At 40.2% G+C, this 18358-nt stretch overlaps 1 protein-coding gene across 8 annotated transcripts in view; it reads right to left on the minus strand.

Annotated features, from left to right (window-relative positions):
• PIKFYVE (phosphoinositide kinase, FYVE-type zinc finger containing) overlaps positions 1-18358 on the minus strand; it is a 63354-nt gene that overhangs the window by 5541 nt on the left and 39455 nt on the right. For all 8 annotated transcript variants that reach the window (XM_085585172.1, XM_085585169.1, XM_085585168.1 and 5 more), the window contains 20 exons: positions 17457-17557; positions 16200-16271; positions 14695-14866; positions 13184-13362; positions 12592-12705; positions 11230-11338; positions 10969-11123; positions 10374-10464; positions 9271-9331; positions 8548-8691; positions 8273-8393; positions 7054-7149; positions 6245-6328; positions 5689-5777; positions 4894-5058; positions 4261-4320; positions 3641-3817; positions 2828-2931; positions 2445-2573; positions 890-1151 (listed from right to left, as the gene is read on the minus strand). In XM_085585172.1, the coding sequence (XP_085441298.1) occupies positions 890-1151; positions 2445-2573; positions 2828-2931; positions 3641-3817; positions 4261-4320; positions 4894-5058; positions 5689-5777; positions 6245-6328; positions 7054-7149; positions 8273-8393; positions 8548-8691; positions 9271-9331; positions 10374-10464; positions 10969-11123; positions 11230-11338; positions 12592-12705; positions 13184-13362; positions 14695-14866; positions 16200-16271; positions 17457-17557 (2485 nt within the window). The remainder of the gene's footprint in view (positions 1-889; positions 1152-2444; positions 2574-2827; positions 2932-3640; positions 3818-4260; positions 4321-4893; positions 5059-5688; positions 5778-6244; positions 6329-7053; positions 7150-8272; positions 8394-8547; positions 8692-9270; positions 9332-10373; positions 10465-10968; positions 11124-11229; positions 11339-12591; positions 12706-13183; positions 13363-14694; positions 14867-16199; positions 16272-17456; positions 17558-18358) is intronic.

Genomic DNA, 18358 nt, shown 5'->3' on the forward strand with positions numbered 1-18358 from the left:
ATATCTGATCAGACTTGACATAGGGCAACAAAAAGTCACACATACAGGAGAAGCACATGGTCAGTGTAGTCCCATCCTGTTTATTCCAATATTCAAGAGTCTACAAATCTAGAAAGTAATAACAACTTGCAACAAACAAGAGCTTTCTTTGTAGCTGGGACTTGCTCAACTAGAAGTGTTATTGAAATGGCTTTCGAGCTTTATCAGAATAAGTGTAATCCAGATGTCCTGTCCTGAGATCTCATCTGGAAGCATTTCTGAGCTGAGTTTCAAGACCATTTAATTTCCCTAAGACAATTCCACATCCTGTAAAATTGCTCCCTCTCTAAGTCTTTTATACTACAGAAGTTTGTCTGTCTAAACCGTCTCTTTTTCTGTCTCTACTTTCCAGTCACAAGTCAAAGGATGCAACAAGGTAATTACTGCATTGGTCAGATTATATGATTATATGAGATCCCATGATGTTTAACTTCTTTCTTCCAACCCTACCAATACTGTTTTTCCTTAGAGCTCCTCCACACGAGATTTAAAAGCCTATGTAAACATGACTAAACTAAAGTTTACAGATTAAACACATAAAAGCATACAAATAACTTGCCCTGCTTCAACTGGAGTCAAAGTGTAGGTTAAACAACCTTTGAGGCCTCCTGCATTTACTGATAGCAATGCAAATGCTAATCTGAGCCAATATAGGACCTGGAGAGATGACTTCCTGCCTCCAACTTGAATACCTGTAAGAGGTGAGGGTGGTATTCTACCAGGGAGAAGACAAGATTTCCTGACACACATCCCTCTGGTGGTGGCACAGTTCTAAGAGCACTATGAACACCTAAACCAGAAGAAAAGCATTTCATCATCTGAGAGCAACAAAATAAAAAAGACAACCTACCAATGATCCCAACGACCAGCTCATTGTTGGTATCATCACGACCCACCAGCAGGGAATAGTCAATGATGAGATGGCTGGAGAGGAACTGGGAATCACTGTGTATGGAGGCTTTCAGCACAGCTTTGCAATGGGAACGGATGTACAAAGGATTGTCCCGAACCATCTTCAGAAGGTTTTCATCCAGCAGGACCACATCACAAGTTTCCTTGCCTGTGTCTGTTTTAACATTTCTATTCCGGAGGGAGCCCTTCAGGTCAAACACCTGCAAATGGAGAACAGCACTACTTTGCTTCGTTTTTCTGGGTTAAAGACTTCAGTACCTAACACTTGATAAGGCAGTACAGCTGGGCAACTCTTTCCTTCTCTTTAGGAGGAAGGCAATTAACAAAAAATATTTTGTAGAGAATAGCATGTAAGCCTGGGTGAAAGCTCTGCCACCTCAATTCACAATTTTTAGGCAAGTTATTTCACTAACATATAGTCTAAATGAGGAGGAAAAGGGTGCCTCTACTTTTTATATTGTTCATGTAAACTCTTTTTTCCAGACGGTTTCTACAGAGTTAATTGCTGACAAAAGCAAAGCCACTGAAGAGGGAGACGGGTGGTGCATGAAGCACCAGCTAACACTGGCAAGGCAAAAGACAGACCCATCATGAGGCTGGAAATATCTCTGGAGTTCTCCAGTCCAATGTCCTGCTTCAAGCAGGCCTGTTAAGAGAAGGCTGTTCAAGTTATGTCCAGTCAAGATTTCACTAATTTCCATTGAATAGAGTCCACAGTCTGTTTGGGTTTCTCTTTTGTAGTGCCTGAGCCCTCCTCATGATTTAAACAACAGACAATCCAAAAGAAAACCCACAACACCCTTTATATCCATCTAAAATTCCCTCCATCCACTTCCTCCCACAAACATTCCCTGTCTGAGGTCAGGCACTGAGAGGTAAAGTGGAAAGAACTGATATTCTCTAGGTTTAGAAGTAATGTTTGTTTGAACTTCCTTTTCAGCTTCAAATCTCTATTTACAGGAGAATTTCCCCCTAATCATTTTAAGATTTTCATTCTACTGTCTGATAAAGATTACTTATGCTTAACTAATAGCAAGACTTGAACTCAAAATCTTGTCCCACACCTGAAGTAGTTCCAAGAAAGAACAGTGTGTTGAAAAAATAATTAACTCTCCCCACTACAGAGTAACTCTCTCTGAGTGAGGCTCTCATTCTAAACAAATTAGTCTGTAATTCCAGTCAGTTCCTCTGGAAGTTTTCTCAAAAGATTTTACATTTTCATAACCAGGTTAGTAATGCTTTCTCTCAGACACCAGAGATACAGGGACAAACAAGACTTGTAAAGACTGAATCCTGCACAACAGCTATCTGAACCAGCCAATACAGGCATCAAGCTCCTGAGGATCTCATAACAAGGAAGAAGCACAAACTGTCACCTTTGAGCAGTGCGCGAGCTCAACAGCACACACAAAGTTAAAAGTCACCTAGATAGCTACAAATGACCCTGCTCTTTCTCCCAGTCACAGCTGCACTGAAAAGAACACTGCTTTTACCTGAGCCATTTTCCTGCCATAGAAAAGGTTTTCCATGACAAGCAGATCCAGCTTCTTTTCAGTGTTGTTTTGTGAGTTCTTGTAACCAATTCGATACACCCCAAGGATTTTAGCCAGTGCTGTGGGCTTCTAATGAAGACAAGACATGGGTTAAGATCTGTGTAGAGACAATCAGCAATCCCATACCAGAAGGACTACTGTTCTGTCTGTGTATTACAGCTCAGAAGTCCAAGCATAATTTCCACTTTACATCTTAAAAACCCATTATTAATATAACTCACACTCTCCAAAATTTTCTTTTAAGTGAAAAGGGTTAATAGAAACTTCTACTAATCTTTAAAAACAGAACACAGCCCAAAATAAAAGGCATGGTTTTTTAATACCTTCTGCTGAACTGCATTAGTGATGTAAGTGAAGTAGTGTGGGGCAAAGTCAAGGAATGACTGGACTTCCAGACGAGGCATTTGCTTCAAGATGAATCTATCATCTGTTTTAACATCAGACAGAGGCAACAGGGTTACATACAAGTGAAGTACCTTTTGCAATGTTTTTAGGACTGTCACATAGCTGAAATGGTTTGAAAAATTAAAACACTATGATTCTCTTAAATCCTTGCCTTCAGAAGCTCATTTCTAGATTCTTTTTACTTCATATTCTGAATTTCAGCCTCCCTGAATTTCTACCTTCCAGTAAATCATTGACATGAGACTGCCTACACTAGATCTACCTCAACTATACAGGCTTCCTATACAGACAATAGAAACAGCCTACAGACCATTTTGTTCAATACTTGTTTTACATAGAAACCTAGAAACAGCCACAGTTCTAAAAAAAAATTATATTAACAATAGCACCTGAGATTATAAGAAACACTGCATTTTCAACAAGTTTTGCTTGAATTATACTCAAGTTTTTGTTTTCTGAAGCCTGCCCGAGATACAACCCTTCTGTTCAATTGGCCTTCCTAGCTGCTACTGCTGAAAAACAGAACTATATTTTGTTTTGCTGCACGTACAAAGAGACAAATAATTTGATATTGAAGACCCCAGAACAATCCACTTAATTTTCCTTTTTGAGTGCCCATTTCATGATCAGCAACCCTCTGGAAAAAAGTTATCAGGGATTAAATGCCACACTAACCACCACCACACAGAAATAATGCCTCTTGTTACAAAGGGGGAAGAAGCTGCATTTACCCTCAGTCACATAGAACGCAGCTCCAGATTTGCCACCTCGTGCCTGCCAGGGCATGGAGTGAGAGAGGGATCGGATGAAATCCTCTTCACTGCTCCCCAGGATCACTTCACGCATCCTGTGAAACTCCCCAGCATAATAAATCCGGCAATAGAACTTGGCATTCGCATCTGAGAATTCTGCAAAAAATGGTTTTCCTCAATAACAGTGTGCAACGCACACTGACTACCCAACACAACACTGAGATTTTGCTCATGTCTAGAGGAGTATTATTGAGCTAAACATCTCTCTCCTGCATATTATAATTCAGAAGTTTCAACCAAGGGTATTTAAATGGAAAATTGACAGGAAAGTTAACTCCCTCTCGATTAGATCATAGTATATGGCATGGGGAAGTGTTTGGACAAAAGATCAATTAAAAAAAATTTATGGAGTATTTTTGCAAAAGTGATTGCAGTAAGTAAAAACTGTATTGCTCTTTTCTTGATTTTCTTTTCCTTCATGATACCAAGAATACCAAGAAAAACACCAAGAAAAAGCAACTATTAACTTCAAGACTCCACTGCACATGCATGAAGTAATTAGCTGGTCAGCTAAGACTAAGTTATTTACAACTACTCACGGAGTTCTACATGGGGATTCACCACCTGTTTCTTCTGTCCATCTCCTCCATCTCCATCATCTGAAGGCATAAAGGGCATTCGGTCAGGGCTGTTCACTATTATTACCAAGACAGTCACATTAGGTATTACTTGTAAACTCACATTACAAGAAAAATATTTCTTTTTTTTTCCTAAGAATATAGAGGGAACTATACACAGGGAATTAGAAATACAGCTATAATTGTATAATATAATACATATGCTAGAAGGGCATATGTATATCTAATTTCCAGTCTCTCTTCATTCATTTTCTATGAGCCAAAACAATGAGATCTAAACAGCAAGTGAGGAAGAGAGACAAGGCTGCTTAACTAGAGTCAACTCAATCCAAAGGCATTCAAGACCAGACCACTCCACATCCCTATAGTTTGGGTTTGAAAGATCCCATTTCCCTTATCATAAAGACAAGCAATGTGTTTAGGGAAAAAAACATACTTGATGTTCAAATTATTCATTTTCAATGTGTGCTGAGTAAACTTTCAACATGTTGTTGAAAAAGTACAAGCAGAAGTGCATTTGGGGCCTTACATGGTTGAATGAGGTCTGGGAGAAGTAACAAACCAAGAGAGCAGATGAATTCTGCAGTTTTGTACCTTGGGCCTCTGCTCCTTGGTTTTCTGCTCCCTCTTTGCCCATCTGTCCAACCTGGTAGTAAGCACTGTCAGCACCACGTAAGGTCTCTTTCTTCTGGGAAGACAAGTCTGGGCTCTTCCCTCCCGTGCCACGGAAGAAAGACAAAACACCAGATGGTTTCTTTGCTACAGTGAAAAGAAATAGAAAAGAGGGTGTTGGCATTTCCACAGGCAGTTTAATAGCAGCATGACTCCTATGAACATTCCCCATTCATTGTTCTATATGGATCAATGATGTCATTCAACTATAACTCTTGTGCTATTCTTCAGGCAACTAAGGTCCATGAGGGTGGACGATCTAGTGTTCTGAGTAGCATCCTAGAGTGCAGAGACATTTGAAAACACAGACCAAGAATTAGTGTCTTTAATACCGTAAGAACTTCATGTCTCCATTGCAAAGTAGTTTAACTGCATCTCTTTAAAGAAGGCAATGCCAAAAGAAGGGCATCATATCCCACTGAACAGGCCAGATTCAAGAACAACCCTAGGTTCACTAAATAACATGAAGTCAGGCGATGACACCTTGATCTCATAGATCTCATAAGAATCAGAGAAAGCCACAAACTTCATAAAACAAAAAAAAACCCATACACGCCCATCCCTCTCATGTGTTACATTAAGTCAACATTAAGACTAGTCACAATTTTAACTCAGAATGCTGCTTTTTCTTCCCCACATGATCTAGAATCCAGGTTAAGTGGACTCAATTCTGAGCTGAGATTAGCACCATGGATGGTTTTGGTAAAATGGCCTTACGCTGCTCTGGCTCTGCATTGCGAAGGGGACACATGTTAGCCTCTGGCAGGCGAACAGGGCTGCTGCTCTTGGGCTTGCTGTCTGACATGCTGAAAGGAGAAAGAACAAACAAGTGATGAACCAACAAATGCTGCCACCCAAGACACTACTGCTTTATGCCGGGATATTTATTTCTCTCCTCTGCCTAAACACTAAAGGAAAAAGACACCACTTAAAGGTGCAACAGTGTGGGACTCTCCAAAGTTGTCCTCCTCTATCTTCCTAAAAAGTATTTCTCAGGGCCCATAGCATCCATCCCTGACCACAGCAAAGGTAAGCAGGCTCAGTACCATGCATGCACTCAAGAGATCAGGTGATGGAGCCATCATGGTCCGTAATGCGACATGGAAACTCACATACTGAAGTATGTGTTGGTTACATGGAGTGAGTCAGATTCCATTGGAAAGTAGAGCTCCTAACAGGGGCATGTTTTGAGAGTTCTTTCCCATCCTAGTTTTGGCTTATTCACTACCAGCACTATATCTTCACTCTATGTACTGTAGTTCCTGCATGTAACCTGTTTGGTTGTAGTCCTTCTTCAGAATTGCTCTTCAGAGATGCTTTGGACAACTCATCCAGGGCATTTCTGTATTCCTTGCAACTGATAGGGAAAGAAGAAAAGAAATGGAAAGGTAAAGACCCAAAATAATTAAGTGTTCTCTTGGAAACTCTGCAATACCAGCCCAAAGATTCAGTTCAGAGACAACCACAGGAAACAAAACACCACAGCAGAAAAACTTCTGCTTTATTTTTTCTTATTATTAGAACTTTGTTTACGTAGAACAGAAGCTGCTCTAGACAATACTGCAGGAAAAATATCCCCTTATTTTTCCCCCTCCCACAATTTAAGAACGTATAGCTTCAAAAATCTGCTGTCTTGTGACATGCAAACCCAAAGGTTTACTGAAGCACCTGGTGAGAAGAGCTTAGCAGTAATAAGAGCCGCTATGATCAAAGGTAGGCAAGAAACAGACTGCAATATCAATACTAATAACTGTTTCCCAATTCAGTTGCACTTCCTCCAGCTGGAGAGGCTGAGCAAACCTCAGTTTCCCTTCTTTCTCTAGTGATATCTCATTAAAAGAAACACCACACAACTAAGTCATTTTTGCATACTAGAGTTCCACTAAAGTCCAAAATTCAGTTGCACTTTCATTATCTCAGTAGTAAGACGAAAGAGTCCCATCTCTGTCAGAAACTCTAACATACCTTAATATAGAAACTCTGTCATGCTTGTTCCCTATCATCAAAATTTAAATATTCCTCAAACACAAAAGCTGCAAAACTGAAAAGTATGTCAGATGAAAAGCCAAATCACAGCAGTACCTGAGAGCAAAGGCTATGATGGAGCTTGGTTCTTTCTCACAGACTGCAATAGGTACACGTTCATGTTCATACATTAAGTAGTGCTTATCTGGGTCACTAAATGAAAACAACAGATTGTTAGTAGATCATAAAAATTTGTGTAAAGAAAAGAAGTTTTGGGCAAAACCTAGATCTCATCACTGCACTCCCAGGCACAAGCTGCAAGTCTCAGCATGGAACCAAAGCTCCCCAGATCAGCTTCTCCCAACAGACACATTCATAACTATGTGGTTAATTCTAAATGGTAGGGTGTTAGGGAAATCAGCATTTTAAGCATGATGCTTGGGTCAGAAAAACAGCTTTAGGTTAGAGTAAGAGTCTATTTCTGTTTAGCAGCCACTGTTTCTAATGGCACCAAAACCTGCCTGAGCCTGGTTTGACTATCTAGCAGCATAGCCTGTAGAGTGAACTTAGGGGACAAACTTGGACTCTTTTCTAAACAGGCAGTTTATCACAGAAAATTTCCCAAAGCCTCCTGGATTCTTGTATCATTTTTTTTCACTCATCTGTAGGGTCCAATCATTTAGCTTTTACCTCATCAGCCCAAGGCCTCCACTCCAACACTGGGGATGGGATTCACAAGTTAAACTCGGGCTGCCAAACATTAGGCTCATGTTAAACAAGAAACACTACAAAGCACACAGACCAAGTAGCTGAAAGACTTTCCAGCCTGCCCATCTTGACACGAGAGGGACACTTGAGGGCATATACAGTGGCCATTGAACCTGACCTACACCCAGACAATGCCAATTTGAGTCCAACCCTTGGAAGAGGTCTGGAAGCAAAAACAAGATGTGAGCATGTAGCTTTAGTTAAGTCTTTGCTAAGGAAGGGCACTTCCACTCCCTCCCTGCAGCAATGAAGTTAGAAGGCACCTTTCTTCCCCTCTTCCCACACCCCTTTATCTCCCACAAGAGCTCTGAGGAGACATGCCTGCTAGGAGGAGAAATTGATACTGGCTTCACACAAGGGCAGATCATTCATAAGAAAGGTGGTGAACCTACAATCACCTAGAATGGACACAGAAAACTTCCTACCTTGACAAAGTTCTCCATCTTACTCAGGCAAACTAAAGTAATGGCTTAAATTATACATTGAGCAAAGGAAGCATGCATAGCTCTGCCTGCAATCTGACAAGGTTGCTGATTTCATACATTTATATCTATTATGCAGTACTTACAAGGGAAAGGGAATGGGGTTATAGTTGTTTCCAGGCAAAAAGTTAGCCAAAATAGCTTTCATAGTAGACTTCTCCTTCACTTGGCTGTCTGTAGATCCCAGTGAGTGCCCATCAAACACATCTGGAACAGACATATGTCAGGTCTGCATCACAATATCAAAGTTTAAGCTGTAAAGTCAGAAGGATGACTACAGAGTTACCAGTTATTTGTCATTTCCTAAAAGGGTCTTGTGGACTTGGCACAGAAAAGCAAGAGAAAGACAACTGAACTATACCTTCTGAGCTGCTTGTTGTGTCCTGTTCAAAGAGTGTGTTGGCACCAGTCATATGCTCTGATGCAACCTCTGGAGAGGTGGGCAGCTGTAGATGGGTAGAGCCTGTGGAGCTCTGACTTGATAAAGCCGTCAGGAAACGATCCTCTGAGAGTACAAGGACAGTTAAGGACAGAAGAGATAATTTTACATGGCTGTCAGAAGTGACACTGTTTGCTCCCAACCCAAGCTATAAGCAGCACCTACTTTCAGAAGGTTTTTACATAGAAAGCAGGTAAAACCACACAGACCAAAGGACTGGGGAAGCTCATCAATGTAGCACATAACCTCCAGAAAATGTATATGCTTACAGCTACTACCTTCAGCTCCCACAAACTCCCAAGTATGCCTAACAGGTAAAAGATCTCAGCACCCATAACCAGATCACAGAAGAGGCAAAAGGCATTTCCCAAATGCCATGTAGTTATTTTGTTAATTAGAAAGCTTCTGTAAGTTTTTAAACTAAAGTTCAATGGAAAATTCTTGTTAGCCAATTTACTAATCACTATTAATTCAGCTTCATATTAGAAGCAGATGGCCAACTTCCATCTTACAGCTAGAAAAAACAAATTTGGTATTTGGGGATTTGGTATTTCTCTGATTTATCAAATTTGACAAAAGCTTCCATGTCAGGAAAAGGGCTACAACATGCTTCTATTGGCATATTATGAAAAATAAGTAACAGACCTTTCTCTCCATTCTGCAGCGCTGGAGAAGCATTGCGTGGGGAAGCATCCATGCTACTGATCTAGGCAGAATAACAAAACACCAATGTTGATGCCAAGCTCTTTACAGCTCTATTCCCTTCCGTGTGGAATGCTTACAAAAGCAGATGTACTACAACAGAGTACTCCCACCCACTTCTCAGCCTCTGCATGTCACTGTATCTGTTAGCATAGGAAAAAGACAAGGCAACAGCAACTTAAGTTCACAAGATGCTTATGATGGCTGCTATCTGTGTATGCTACTTTAAACTCCCTAAGAACCTACTTCCTGCTAGATCAAGATAAGGTTTGCTTTAACACCTAACAAATATGTGTTAAGTGGAAAGGGCATGTGTGCATGCAGCAGAGCAAATCCAGGGTCTCTAGGAGTTTTTAGTGCACTTTGCTAATGTGGAACTATTGGGAGTTCAGACTCTTGATATGACGCTTACTTATATTGTACTGTCTTGCAGCCCAGACATTTCCCCAGAGTTCCAGCTCCCCAAAGGGTGGAAGGTCAGCATACTGGCATGTTTATCCTTGGACAGAGTTCTTGAGGCATCAGTCCAAAATCATTTATCCATCCCTTCAGGGTCAGTTCCCATAGGATACATCACAAAACATCACATTCTGAAAAGCCATTATCAGTCCTTCCTGTGTCATTTGCTCTACCTCTTGATATTACTTGTCTTTTTTTTTTTTTTTTTTTTTGTAACGGGTGCACCTAATGGACAACAACCTAGGGTTGAAGGAGATGGCCCAGTTCCTATTTACACACACACTTGACAATGACTGCAGCTCTCTGCAGCAGTGTTCACATCAACACTACACAAACATCACAGAAAATCATCAATTCCTATTCACACTTACTCTTCCTCTCTGCAATATGGCTCCTAGTTCACATCTTTTTGGAAAAGCTACATATACTAGCACACAATTTAAGCTTTTACAAATGAAAACTACAGGATGCAGTAAAACTAGTTTAATTAATTAAAGAGAACTCAAGCCAGTCTTAAGACTATTGTGCTGCCCCTGGGAAAAAAAAACAAACAAACGTTTAAGAGGTTTATAGCCTGTTAGCCATACCTTGCTTTCTTCACCCTGCCTCAGTCTCCCAGGGCTGGGTGGTACTGATGGACGTTTTCTACCTTTCTCTTGTTGGAAGAGATCCTGCAATCTTAAACAAAAAATAATAATAATAAAACAAACAAAACCAACCCACACAAAACCACAGCAACCAAATAATCAAAAGGTAGGTTACTGGTGTTATCTCTGAATGACACAAGTTATGAAGTTTATCCATAACAAAAAAAGATTGGCCATTTGATACATCTTTGTCATGCGTTAGCAGCAAAGACAGCACGTTTTCTTCAGCTCTGAGACTATTTCACCCAATCAACAGGTCCCATGCTCCCTTCTTCCCATCTCTTCCACCATTACTCAAATGAAAATGTCTCCTCCAGATGCAAGTTGTTCTATACAACATAATGCTTTTATCATATGGCTTCAAATTATTTTCTGTTCCAACTGATCAGCTCTGTGTTCTTAACCAGTAGAACACATTCAGCACAAGCTCTATACAGCAACTGCTCTATAGTGAAAGAAACTACAGCTGAACCTCTTCCCTTCCAGAACCAACACTGTATCAGTGCTGCTATGATTCCAGCATGTGTCCTCTTACCTATTATTCCAGGCTTGTAGCATCTCACAAAGTCCTTGCTTTTTAGCTATTAGAGACTCAAAAACAGATTGCAGCTGTTGAGGTGTGTCCAGTGATGATGAAAGCAGCCTAGCTTGGATTTTCTCCGTCCAGTTTTGAAACTCTCCTTCTTCCATCTGCCAAAAGGAAAACTATGTGTTATCTCACCAAGATGACACAAGATCTGAGTAGCTCCTCCACACACTTAGCCTATGGACCACTGATGTAAAAATAGTCTATCACCTCCTTTTGGGCAAAGAGATCTTCCATCTTCTCTTCCCTCGTTTTGCTGAAGGTATCTGTTTTCAGAGAAGCAAGGCGATCATCCACAGCAAGATACACTTGTGACACCCTGCGAACAGCAATGCAAAGAGTTAAGCTGTGACTACTTGGAGCTTCTTCAACATTCTTTAAAATAGTCTGAATGTGTTCAAGGTTAGCAATTAAGAATAAAGAAGACAATACAATATATGACCGCCTTCCTGCACAGTAAGAGGAAGTTGGGAAAACTTCTTAAGAAATAGGAGGAATCTAGAAGTTACATATGCTGATTTTTTTGTCTCCACAATTTCTTCTTAGCAGTGGAAGTTGTCAGAGAGCAATACAATGTCTCAAACACATCACTAACATAGGGGAACTATTGTTTCGTCTGTGATTAGGAAGAAACCAGGTATGCAAGCTACACCTCTACCAGCAGGGCTCAGAAAAAATGAGTACCTCTATTTCAGCTCTAAACCAAGCTCCACAGGTTATGAAGGCAGATGGTCACAGACACATACAGCAATACAGGAATGCTGTGACCAGGGAGAACAGCAGTTTGGCTGGATTTTACAGAGTTCTCATCTCACCTGGCTTCCACCTTTTTGTTCCTACATTTAGAAAGTGTCTAGGCTCATGACAGTTCACCTTAGACTACAATAAGGTAGGGTCTGCCTGCTGTTACCATATTCAATAGCTAACAAAGACAAAGACTTTTATACATCAGAGAGTTCCATTACCACATGGCCAATAGAATGACAACAGTTATGTTCAGACAAAAGATTTGAGCAAGGTTTTGCAGTTTTTTTGGGGCTGATGAATTGAAACTCAGTCAGATTTTCTATAAAGGGTAAGAGTACGAAGTATAACCTGCAGTTTTCCAGGTCTGCCTTCCAGGACCATCTTCTCATTTTTAGCATTAGAGTGAAGAATTAAAAATACTTTAACTGGGCATTTCATAAGGTAACATTTCAGACACCTGCTGATGGCCAACCTTTCAGTAGCTTGACAGCATGATTCAGAAACATGCTATATGACTCAGACATCAGTGCAACTTTCAGGAAAAGAGAATAAAAGAATCTTTGTTTCTACTGGCAATGTTTAACCTGACTTGCCACCAGACAAAGAATTGAGACATTAGTACAGACAGAGCAAACAAAGGTAACAAAGATTTCAATACCACTGTCCCTTGGAAGTATATACACATAGCTGTTTTAAACTATTACTCTTCTATCAAATAATGAATATTTAGCAAAATCTCATCATACTAGCAAAAATAGTTATGTGTCCTGCTAATAAAGCACAAAGTACAAATAAGATTAGGAAGACATTAAAAACAAAGCTTACTTTTGTGAGAAATCCTTGAGATCCTGCAAAATAGTAACTTTTAATGGAGCCTGTCGTTTGATGTAGATCTTGGGGAGTGGGACACACACTTCCAGCAGCCGGATTGGAGAGTAGCTGAGAAGGCAATACAACAGCTTGTAACAAGATCCACACCACACAGTACTAGTTCTACAGCATACTAAGGTTTGAGGCCCTTATATGAAAAAGGGCACTGCCAATGTGTCCAGGGCTTTAGTTACTTTTATCAGAAATAACACTGTTCATTCTCCAAGGCAAGAAGTTAAAGCACCAATCATATTGCAAAACCAAAGTTTTGAAAGTATTTGGAATTGGGTAGGGAAAAGCATTTCCCTTCTATATCATGAAGAGGAGCCATCCACTCTTGGAATACTGCCCACCATAGCTAAGACAGTGATGCCACCCACAAAGCCCTCTGCAAGCCAGCACAGAATCCTGTGCTTGTGATTATGGTACAGTTATGCTATCCCATGCTATACTCAACAGTGAAGGACAGAACTGATGAATCCTTACTAGAGGTATATGCTTCATACAGTAGCAGAGAGAGAAGGAAGTTTCTAGCAGTGAAACTCACCTGAAAGATGCCACCATCTGATTATAGGAAAAATACTGGTGATAGTCATGGTGAATGGAATGCCCACAAGGCTCTGCGTTGGCCCTTCGAGTGTACTGGTACCCATAGAACCTCAGCTCAAGGTATTTTGCAAAAGACATAGACCAAGAGTCATTGGAAAGGGGAACAACTGGTGTCACCTGAAAAATTGAAAGGTAAGTGTCTAAATTTCATCCTTCAAACAAGATTAAGGAGAGGGTAATGCAGGCAACAATCTAGTATTTCTAGTACCAGAAGCACCCATGACCCTGAAACAAACTTAACAACAAAGATAACATTTATGCATAGCTAAGGCAAACACATCATTAAAATAAATCTGTTAAAATAACTGCCAGCTGATGATGAAAGTTGCTAAGCTTGTTTTTTTTAAGGGGGAGTCCAAACATACCCTTGATGGAAATTTATTTCTGGGATGCTACTTCTCTGTACAGAGTCAATTTCCAGCAACCCAGCCAGCAGCAGTGGCCATATCATATACTTTTCCCTGGTGATTCTGCAGCTACAAATGCATTGGTGCTGCTTTGCAGTGTATTTCAGCCTCAGAAGTGCTTGCAAGCTTAGAGCAGACACCACTTTACACACACTTAATAACCTCAACCACATAAGTGTTTACATAAGCACACAAAAATAAAAGGTTACAGAGCAGCTGCATACACAGCAACACGGGGCTTGCTGTCAGCAACTGCATCAACCTCCTTCTGGTATCTGTACATCCAACACCCATGTCTAAGGCAGCCCAAGTAGATGACCTGAGTCATCCATATGGTTAATTCAGATGTTTTGCATTTCAGGTATTGCATGACTCTTTTTTCATAATGTTTTATTCTCATCTTTTTGAAGGCTCTTCATGTTTAGCTAGACACAAGTATCCAGTTAGCAGTGTTTTCTTAGCTAAATTACAGCCAAGTTCCAGATAATACACAATCTTACTATCTTGTGGGCTTTTTAAAGCAATTTAATATTTCTCTAATGAAGATGTTACTTTCTAATGAGTACTGAAGGAATTCCAGACAGCACATTGACACAATGTAGGCTGTTCAATCCACAGCAGATCAAAGAACAATAAGTGGCTTTAGCCAATTACAATACCTAGTAGGTCTTGGTGTCTACCTTTTCCCATATGCTCATAAAGATTCACTGCAAGAAAGGGACCATACTCTTCACCTTTAAGTGGGCAACTCCATTTTTTCTGTTTAAATCTACCCTCTCAGAGTCAGTTTTGACACTTTCTAACAAGACCACCTCACACAAGATTTTTGACCCTCAATGACCCCAGTGCTAAAAGAGGAGGCCAACACAGAGCCTTTTTGTAGGTAACATGAGAACATATGTATCAGTAACAGGTTTTCTACCAGTTTAGCCACAGCTCCAGGCGTGAGTGCTTTGTCAAAAATAGTGCCTTTCCCTACAAAGTCAGTCACAACAAGAATACTAAATTGGAAGAGCAATAATTCTGAAGTCCACATCCTTACCTGTTTGCACAGTCTGCACCAGGAGTAAGTAAGGATGGTGTGCTGGTACCCAGGGACGGGGGAGTCCAGCTCCTTTAACACAATCTGCACACAGCCTTGCCCATGAACAAAGCGACGGATGTGGTGCACCATCGGTGTTTCACAGAACATGCTGGGGCATTGGTAAGAAGGCCTTACAGAGAGAAATAGAAACAGCTATGAATGATCACCTGACAGGCACTGCTGAAGAACTGATTCAACAGATCTAATATGCCTTTTAATATCACAGTACTATTTATCTTCACTATAAAAGAGTTTTCTAAGCCTGTAGTGAAGGCTGTATCTGAAGAGCAATTTAGAAGTAGCACGTAATGAAATTCCACTGACAGCAATGGCTATATAGGTTCCAAAAGCAGTGGCTGGATACTGGTTGCTATCACCTTTTTACAATGAATCACTTTCTATCAACTTATTCTGTGTAAGGATCAAAGCATCTGTGGAAGTCCTTGGCACCAAATTAAAAGACTGCTTTGGCAGTGCACCCAAGCAAATATTACCAAGGACAAAGATGTGACAAAGAGCCTTAAAATGGCAATGTTTCAGCTCCTGAAGGAACAAGTAAGCAACACACTGCCATAGAACATCTTTGAACAGTAAAACCCATGTCCTTTCTTTGGATAGGATTTTTTTAAGTCACAGAAGAAAGACTAACACCAGAAAAATAAAAGCTGAATTGTTGAGGTACCAAAGTCAGAAAAGATATTCTTCAAAATCAGAAAGACCCTGAAAAATACCAGATTCTCCTTGCTCATGTGAAAAAATAAAGAATTTTAATTACTGAAACTATGGAGATTGAGAAGCATTCTCTTCTCACTAACGAGCAAGGAGAAGCAGGAATTTAAAGTGGGCAGCTAAGCTCCTTCTCACTGATCACCACAAGGAGAAATACTTATTTCTCCAGAAGGCTGAACGTAGAGAGCCTTTTACTACTGCAAGTGGCCAATGGAGAGAACAGAGTAAGCTTGTCTTTTGAGCAGGTTATCTATCCAGCTTCCCAGCCTGCTGAGAAGGGTTGTGACAGCACAAGTTATTATAGAAACATAACAACTTACACCTCTATGAGAAGAAATAAATGGCACAGTACTCTGCCAGGGCTCAGTGTTCTGGACTATTCACATTGGCCACCTTGCACATATGACAAAGCCTTACTCTGAGACACTAAATGAGTAGTGTTAGCCAACACTTGTATGAACCTTCAAAGACAAACCTCAGAAAACTGTGACCAGAACAGTTGCTTGAAAAAACAGAGTACATGTTCAGGCTCTTAATTTGGCCCTTAAACCCTAATTGCTACAGAAAGGGCTATGTGAGCACATTTGCCTTTATGAACTTACAAACTTTGTTTCATAATTTGCTTCACTTCATCATGAAGGGATGCAAGAAGGACAAGGCCAAAATAGGAAAGCAATGGGTGTATTTGCTTGTAACAAGTGAGCATGAGGGAATTAGAATAAATTCCTCTTTACCTGAAACAGTAGCGCTCCAGAAAAATCCCTAGAGTTAGGTCATTTTTCCCATAGAACTCCATGGTCACAATCCTACAGCAGAGAAATAAAAGCTTTAGAGACTGGATGTCATCACCATTAGCTGTGCAATGGCCTTTAGGAGCACAGATCGACACCCACTGCTGCCTTGTTTACAGCCCTGTATAATAACTTCAAAGATTTTTTTTTTCCACTTGACTACCCTTCCTAGATCCCTGCTGTCAGGTTAGCTAATAATGAGATCAAAGTCCTACTAGAACAACTTTAAATGCGACATTTAAAAGTCCAATACAATTCAACTACACTTCTGAAGGTTATTTTCAAAAGTATCTAGGCACAGAAGTCTAACCATCTTTAAGCTTCAAGCACTAATGTTTAAACAACTACAAAAAAGGGTACATCCAAAACATGAAAAAAGCCTCAAGAAATCCTTATTCTTCTAGCATATTTAATAGCAACTTTAGTTTCCCCAGAACCTGAGGTGACGAAGCCATTTAAATTGTGTATCAGTTTAAGTGTCATAATTCAGATATCCCTAACTTCACTAATTTACATACTCTCATTGTTGCTGCTTAGTGAGCATATCATCATCTTCATTTCTAAGCTTTTACAGGAACTTTAGACCTTTTCCTGTAAGAGAGTCTCTATTTTCACCCAAGTTAAATGATTAAAATCGCCTAGGCTAATGATTAAACACCAAGACCTGTCCTGTTTAGTTAGATAAAAGTGTGTCATGAGTCGCACACAATTAGCAAATTACAGCCCCCTAAGCTGGAAATTAAGCTCTTAATACTGATGACTATAGTATGAAAAAGATAGCAATATATTCCAATGCCACTGTTGGGTAATACAATCTACAAGTATTCAAAGATTCTCACAAGGCTCACTTTTGGGCTTGGACATTGTCCTGTATTCATTTACACTAGCTCTTCTTCCCAAGACTGCATGCAGTGCTCCCCACACAGAGACATTACTCTGCAGTGAAACACCAACTAAAGCATTTGGTCTCAGGCTGGGCTTTCTCATTCATGCCTTGGGTATTACAGAGGTTGTGCAATCCTGCTGTAGATCCACCTGACCATGCAAGACAAAAGTCTTTTGGCAAAATTTCCTGTTACAGGATGAGCACAACCTACCAAGGAGTCTTCAAAGAAATACTGCCATGAGGCAGGCACTGACTCTGACTTTGGGAAGGAAAGAATAGCAACTATCCAAGCTGTAGAGGAGTAGTTTTTATACCAGGGGCTAACACAGGCACTTGGAGCATTGCTGGACTGAGCAGAAGAGCTGCTGAAGAGAACACAGAGCCTCTGATGGTTTACTGGACTCAGGCAATCCACCTAGTAGAGAGAAAACAACTCATTCATTGGTTACAGACACTTCCATTCATGCACAACTTCTGTTGACAAAATTCTATTCTAGTAATTTTATTCAAAGACAAATGTCTGCTTTCTCCTTTTGTACAGATAAACTTGTCATTATCTCCCAGCCTCAGGTAAACTTGTGCTCTGTGTAATTGCTAAGTGCCATTTTTAGAACAATATAACTCATAACGAAAGCAACGAACATGCATGTGTTTCTGTTGAAATGAAGCCAAGAGGAACAGAAAACAACAAAAGCCTCGTGAAAAACATCCAGAGTCTCTAAATTACTATATGATCTAGGACATCTTGGATTCAAAACTCTGCCAGTATATTATATTTCAGTTACTCATTCAGGCCATAGAAAGACTTCCTACTCTCTGGGAAGAGATGCACCATGCTGCTCTTGGAATGGAGCTAGTTTCCCTTCCACACTCTCCAAAACTATGATGTTAACCAAATACTTCTCTTTGATCACTGAGTAAATTTAGAACAGCATCAACCAGTCTGATCCACAATGAGGGCTATTCTTACAGTTTCTAAGATTATGGACTGTGAAGCTACAGAGATCTCCATTTAACTGCCAATTAAAAAGTGACTTCTGCTCATGAACACAAGGGTTGATTGGCACAGGGACTAAAATGTTTGACTGTTTCAACAGATCAGTTCTGCTACTCTTGTTCACAGACATTTTTCCTAAAGAGCTAACAATTCAAGAAAGTTACAAGATCTTTTTCCTCAGATACAACTTGGTTACTTTCATGGCAGTTTACCAAAACT

Source organism: Lonchura striata, chromosome 7 (assembly GCF_050655825.1).
Source record: "Lonchura striata isolate lonStrDom1 chromosome 7, ASM5065582v1, whole genome shotgun sequence".
In the NCBI taxonomy this organism is placed as follows: Eukaryota; Metazoa; Chordata; class Aves; order Passeriformes; family Estrildidae; genus Lonchura; species Lonchura striata.